This window comes from Nelumbo nucifera, chromosome 2 (assembly GCF_055504915.1).
Source record: "Nelumbo nucifera cultivar China Antique chromosome 2, China Antique-T2T, whole genome shotgun sequence".
Classification (NCBI taxonomy): domain Eukaryota; kingdom Viridiplantae; phylum Streptophyta; class Magnoliopsida; order Proteales; family Nelumbonaceae; genus Nelumbo; species Nelumbo nucifera.
The window spans coordinates 54,471,221-54,477,861 of NC_142650.1; the positions used below are offsets into that span (position 1 = coordinate 54,471,221).

Genomic DNA, 6,641 nt, shown 5'->3' on the forward strand with positions numbered 1-6,641 from the left:
GAATAGGGCTATGAGGTCCGTGTGAGATGCGCCCTGTGAGGAGCAGATCCGACTCCCTTATGCACTGTAGGACAAGAAAGAAGTCAAAATGGGTTGACTGAATATGCTGTCACATTATTTTGGCAAAGCATGGGCTTCCCTTTAATTTATCACTCCAGTTTAATTTTGTCTAATGTACCACAATTTTGGTCAAATTTTACCTTTTACTTGACAAAAATAATATTAAGGGTAAAATACAAAAACCCCTATCTTAAAGTTTCTAACAATCATAAAAACCACCCTTATAGTTTTATTTTAGCAAAAATCTTTCTTCTACTTTTTAAAAAATTAACAAATACCACCCTTTCGTTAATGATCAAGACGGAAAACATTAGAAAGATGAGCAATTTTTTCAAAATATCTATTTCACCCTTTTACGAATTAATATGCATATATTTTTACTAAAATAACCCTGTCTCAACTCCATAATACGCTCAAATACTGTTGAATACTCCCCCTCCAACCTTCCCTCTTCTTTAATGGGTGGGCAACCATGACGGTAGATGGATGGCAATGTCAGACGTCCAAAGATGGTATGGGAACTTCGTTGTTGCTGTCATATCTCTCTTGGAGGAGAGCTTTTTTTTTCTTCTTTCTTATATAAACACGACGTTTCCTGCTTCTGTTTCTCTAGTGCAAAGGATCGATATGAGAACCAAGCTTGGTAATCGTAAGCTCCAGTTTTTCAAGGATGAAACACCTCTCAAGAGAAAGAGGGATTTCCCCGTGGAGAAGTGATGCTTGACTGGAAAAGGATGAGAACGGTTCCGGGAAACGTTAGAGAATCGGATTTTTTGATGGTTTGCCTGACAACCTTATCGTCTGTATCCTCTCCAAGCTCAGCTCCACCGCTCGTTGCCCTTCCGATTTCATTAACGTTCTCATAAAACACCCCTCTCTCTCTAACCGTTGTTTTATATCGATTCTCTTTCATTTCCTTTTTGGTAATGAAGATTTGCTCTGGGTGGTTTTCGCTTTGATTTTGTCGTTCTGCAGAAATGCAACAAAATAATTGATTTATCGCCGAAGAGGTGATTCCGTTATCGAACATTAGTCGGAAATATTCTGTTTTCAGTTGTTGATAACAAGTTTTCAATTTCCATGGATCGGCGTTTCTTCAACTTCAAATAAAGCTTTCTTTTGAAATTAGTGCTATGAAAAAAAAGAGCTCTATTTTCGTTGTGTAATGAAAATAACTATTTTTCTGCCTTCTCAATTGCTTCTCGTTTTGTCTCCTAAACAGGTGTAAGAGACTGAATGGTTTAGGCTTTCATCCCCTCGTGTTGTCGAAAGCATCTCCTATAGCCTTCGCCGTGAAAGCTAAGAACTGGTCTGAATCGTCTCATCGCTTCTTGAAGCAGTGTGCAGATGCTGGAAACATCGAAGCTTGTTATACTTTTAGCATGGTCAGTACATTATTACCTAAATTTACAGATGAAAGAAAAATTGTATAAATATTTATTTCGTTACTGAGCCTCGCAAATGATCATCTAATTAGCCTTTCTTATTGATTGCAGATCCATTTCTATTGTCTACAAAACCGAGGAAGTGGGGCGTCGCTGATGGCTAAAGCGGCCATCAGCTCTCACGCTCCAGCGCTTTATTCACTTGCCGTTATCCAGTTCAATGGCAGCGGTGGGTCCAAGAACGACAAGGACCTCCGAGCCGACATCGCTCTCTGTGCACGAGCCACTTTCCTCAGCCACATCGATGCCCTCCGGGAACTCGACCACTGTCTGCAAGATGGCTATGGCGTCCGCCAAAACATCGCCGAGGGGCGCTGATTCCTCGTCCATGCGAGGCGACATGAATTTTGTCGTTGCTTGGCGTGTGGCACCGTGAACTACTTTTCTCGGGCGTGTCAGGCGCTCGATTGGAAGTTAGGCCATAAGGTGGAGTGCGTACCCATGGAGCGGTGGCTCGGTGGCGATGTCGAAGCTAACGGAGGAATCGTCGAGGTTGACGAGGACGATGCCATGCTTCCTCTTGTAATAAACTAAAAAATAGAGTATCGTTCCCATTGATGAACTAAATTCCCAGTACCATCGTTGGATGTTTGACATTGTCATCCATCTCATTTTCCTTGAAACAAAGACTGGTTGTTAGTGAAGAATTCTCAAATGTGTTCCCCTCACTAACAGCTAGTCCACCATCCCAGACTCCCAGTACTATCATTGGACGACTGACAGTTCAGATGGCATGGAGATCGAATTCAATTGCCACTTCAATATTTGTGGGGAGAGAGAGAGAATCGGAGGGAAATTAAAGAAGAGGCAGGGTTGGAGGGGGAGTGCCCACCATCTGCTGTTGTGACTCGTGAGGAAGAAGATGAACAGTATTCAAGTGGATTATGGAGTTGTTGAGTCGGAAGGGAAGTATTTGTTGAATTTTTCAAAAATAGAGAGGAGGTTTTTGCTAAAATAAAACTATAGAGGAGGTTTTTATGATTGTCAAAATCTTCAGGGGAAATTGTATTTTATACTAATATTAAACTTTTAGGATAATTAGACTGCACTCCACCTCAGAAATCTGAAATCATGGCCCCCTCTTCATCTACTAATAGCCCCCTATAATTAGACTGCACTCCACATCAATCCGTGGTCAGGATTCGCCTTACCTATACGGTGGGGCTAAGATTTGTAAGGGTGGATTGAACTATAAAAACCCATTTTTTTATTTTTGACTGTAAAGTGTACACAAGACTTTAACTTTTTTGGGATCAAACCCGATTATCTCAATAATGTTTAAGCTTAGTTTGATCAGAATAATGCAGATACAAATATGTACAATGCAAATATAAGGTTAGAACTTAGAAGTAGAATTATACATATTTGTATTTGCACCGGGCTCAATTTGAGAAGAGTGCAACCATTGACACCACTATAAACCACTGGAGTACCTATTAAACATTTAAGAGGTGTTTGTCAATGTGTATGATTTTGTATTAAAGGAAAATCTATCCACTTCAGTCTTTGTTTCTCCAAGGTGATTACTTTGAGCTTATTTTATGAAACCCCTCAATTTTAGAAAACTCATGTCAATTTTCTTGAAATTAGTCATCTTTTAGCTTTAAGAATGAACTCATTTTTCATATAAATTCATATTTCATGGGCCTATCATTCGACCCAAGAATTAGACCCCTAACCGGTTCATTCCCCATATCGATTTTAAAAACCTTGATCTTGATTTTTGAGGAAGAATATGATGAACAATATTAGATGATAATTTTAACATTTTCAAAAGTTTTAAATTACATGTTATCATGTGATAGAAATACTTGTCGAACTACTAACGACATGGACTAAACTAACACATTTTGAAAGTTTAAATACTAAATTGATATATTTTAAAATTCGGATACCAAAGTGAAACTAGGCCCAAATTGACACGTTTTCAACTAGATTGATATGTTTTGAAATTCGGAGACCGAAGTAAAACTAGTCCCAAACAAAAAGATGCTAATCTACCCACGGTGGCCCACCATCTATGATATGAGATGTTATGTGGGTACGTTTTTATGTTGTGATGAGATCCGGACCCGTTCCCCCTCTTAAGCCCCGAAGTTGGAGTAAGAGCAGTCAGGTGTTAATGGTGCACGTGTGACAAGCAAAAGGATGTCAGTCACGACTCACGAGAATAAATATCCCGAGTCAAAAAGGAACTCGCCTCCAGAATGGGTAGTTGGCATCGTGATTCCTGTTTTGCGGTGAAAAATGAGCTGCAATAAAAAAAAAAGAAAATAAATAAAATGAGAAGCTTTTTCGTTCACTTTCAGAAAAGAGTAGATTCCAATCTTACGGTTAAAAGTCTCGATGAATCAAAAATAACAAGTGGTCAAGTTTTTGGTCAAATAGATGGGGTGATGAGATGCGTGTAATACTTGGTGATTGGTGTCACAAGAAGCATCAAATTTTTTAGATTAAAAAGCAGAAAGAAAAGCGAAAAAGAAAACGAGGGGAGTGAAGGATGACGGCTCTGCTAGCGTACTTCAGCGGGAGTACCAAGTGCCAATACTACCCCTCGTGTCGTGTGCCTCGTTCAGACGCAAAACAGATCCAAATCTCTCATCACCATCAACAAAACAACAGAGGGGATCACCACCGTACATACAGCGTTGACAGAAACGAACGATCCATGAAGAGATCATGAGATGTCAGGTCATCCTCATCCAAGTACATAAGCTGGATTGGTGATCTAAGGCGATGACAAAAGTTTCGTCCTTCTATGGTCAAAATACACCACGTGGAATGTCAGAGATGGACAACCGGCTGTCTGGCTCAACCACAACTAGGTTCTTGTTCCGACCGGCTTTCACCCTTCGGCAAAACCGGAAGGTAGAGCTAATGGACCAGTTCCACACCAATTATTAATCTATAAAAGTTTAGAACTGAACCAATTATTAATTGGAATAACCGGATTTTGAGCATTAAAATACAGATATACCCGATATGATCGATACTCTATTTTGTTTTTATTTTTATTTTTTACTTTTTTATAAAATACAGATAATACCCAATATGATCAATACTCTATTTTGTTTTTATTTTTTTTATGTTTTATTTGATTAGGATAAGAGGATGCAATTTGTCTTGCCAAAGCAATAAAACCTTTAAAACTCTTGTCTATTTTGCTATTTGACGATGTATTAAGGCATCTCACTTTCTATTTATATATATATATATATATATAGTAAGACAATCCACATCACCTAATCTTACATTCTCTTTGACTCTCTCCTTTCCCCCTTTCCACCACTTTTAATTTGCCATCTCAGCACCCTATCTCTCCATCCATTCATTTCCCTTCCCATTGGGTTCTCTCTCTCCCAACAAGTCACGTCTCTCATCTTCTATTACAACCTAACTTCTCCACTTAATTAGTTCATTATGTGTTTTATCCTCTTATTCACTTCTATATCTAATTCCCCTCTATTCTCTCTAACAATAAGGGGAATTTGATGCTTCCTATATATTCATGGCATCTTCCATTATTGTTAAATAATCTATTATTAAATAAATCTATTGTTAAATAATCCATTAGTTATGAAAATTATTAAAGTTTTATGGAAAATATTATACCAAAAATTATGAAATAATTATTTAATAAATAATAAATTATTTCACAAATATTAATTAAATAAATAATCTACAAAAATTAATAAACAATCCACTATCTAATAATCTTTGGTTATTAATAAATGTTCAAAATTTCAACATTTAGTGTAATTTACATTAATAATTGTAATTAGCGTAATTTACTAATTTTTATAATATCAATAATTATAGTTAACAATTATCAAATAATTTAGGGAAACTCTTTAACTAATAATCCATAATTATTTTTTAAATAAGTAGTTAAAATTTAATAAATTAATCTATAAAAAATATTCTCCAAAACTATCTAAATAATAATCAATTATTATTATTCAACTAAATAATTATTTAATTTATAAAATACCCCCAAACTATCATAATCCAATTCCTAAAGTACCCCCAAATTCCCATAATCCTATTTGTAAAATATCCATAAATTAGACTTTTTTAGGTGGTTGCCTCTAGGTGGGGAAAATTTTGGGATTCCCCATCCCTGGCGGTGAATGTGTGCCTCACCTTGAACCCACCAACCTTGAGGTGAGGGACAAGAAGGGGTACTGCATCTCTGTGCATCACATGGGCCCCCACTAGTATATGAATACACCGATATAGATACAACATTATATCTGATACAAGGCTTATTGTATCAATATTTCAATGTAACAACTTGGGACATCATTTTTTATAGTATTACCTTAGGGTCTATTTGATCCATAGTTGGAATTGGAATTAAAATCCCATTGGAATTAGAATCATAATGGTTTATTCCTTCCACCTGTTTGGTTTAGACAGAAATTGGAATTAGTTAGAATAAATCTCATTCCTAAGGAAGGGGAGGGAATGAACATTCTCTTAAGGCCCTATTTGTTTTTCTCTAGTTTACCACTTACTTGGGTAAGTGCATTCACCCATATTCTTTTATTTTTCAAGTAAATAAAACAACCACTGCTTTAGCCATAGAAATCACTATTAAAATGGGCAATTTTGAATAACATAATGACCGTTTTAGCCATAAAAAACCATATTAAAGGAGTAATTTTGTCCCATCCAAGTATTGGCAACTTTCCCCTTAGGTGGAAAAGTTATTTATCTAACTAGAAGATGCATATCACTTTTTCAAGAAAAATAAAATTTCTATGAACTTCACATAAAATCCAAAAAAAAAAAAAAGAATTTCTTGGATTCCATTGACCAACTTCCCTCCCCCTCTCCCTCAAAATCCAAACAAGGAATATACCCTAAATGGGAGAATGCTATTCCACCATAAATTAAAATCGGATTTCGATTAATATTGATAAAAATCAAAATTATAAAATTTACCCTTATTAACATAAATATAACAAATTTAAAAATCAGTAGACCTCCATACATTATTAACAATATAATCAACAGTTCGAAACAGAAAGAACCAGTCCCAAACCCAATTAATTAATTGGGACATAAACCTTTGAAGCAGAACCTATATAATAGGTTTGGCCGGTTACCCGGTGGGAGGTGGAATTCCGAACC

The 6,641-nt window shown here is 36.3% G+C and overlaps 1 protein-coding gene across 4 annotated transcripts; it reads left to right on the forward strand.

Moving 5' to 3' along the window:
• Positions 1–468: 468 nt before the first annotated feature.
• Positions 469–2,982, forward strand: LOC104601273 (F-box protein At1g67340-like). Of its 4 annotated transcripts, none has more exons than XR_016082865.1 (4): positions 492–572; positions 674–1,070; positions 1,283–1,445; positions 1,557–2,982. XR_016082865.1 is itself a non-coding variant. In XM_019198401.2 (4 exons), the coding sequence occupies exons 2-4, from the start codon at positions 777–779 to the stop codon at positions 1,821–1,823; spliced, it is 513 nt and encodes a 170-aa protein (XP_019053946.1). In that variant the 5' UTR covers positions 492–572; positions 674–776; the 3' UTR covers positions 1,824–2,980. The 4 variants fall into 4 exon arrangements, 2 of the variants coding, with proteins under 2 accessions (XP_088755055.1, XP_019053946.1); XR_016082866.1 differs by having other exon boundaries at positions 674–839; positions 1,557–2,981; XM_019198401.2 differs by having other exon boundaries at positions 674–859; positions 1,557–2,980.
• The last annotated feature ends 3,659 nt before the right edge of the window (positions 2,983–6,641 follow it).

Excerpts from the sequence above, each read along its gene's own strand:
- LOC104601273 (XM_019198401.2), top strand. The coding sequence starts at position 777 with ATGCTTGACTGGAAAAGGATGAGAACGGTTCCGGGAAACGTTAGAGAA. Across the intron at positions 860-1,282 it reads GTTTGCCTGACAACCTTATC|GTGTAAGAGACTGAATGGTT; the intron begins GTCTGTATCCTC and ends TCTCCTAAACAG. Across the intron at positions 1,446-1,556 it reads CTTGTTATACTTTTAGCATG|ATCCATTTCTATTGTCTACA; the intron begins GTCAGTACATTA and ends TATTGATTGCAG.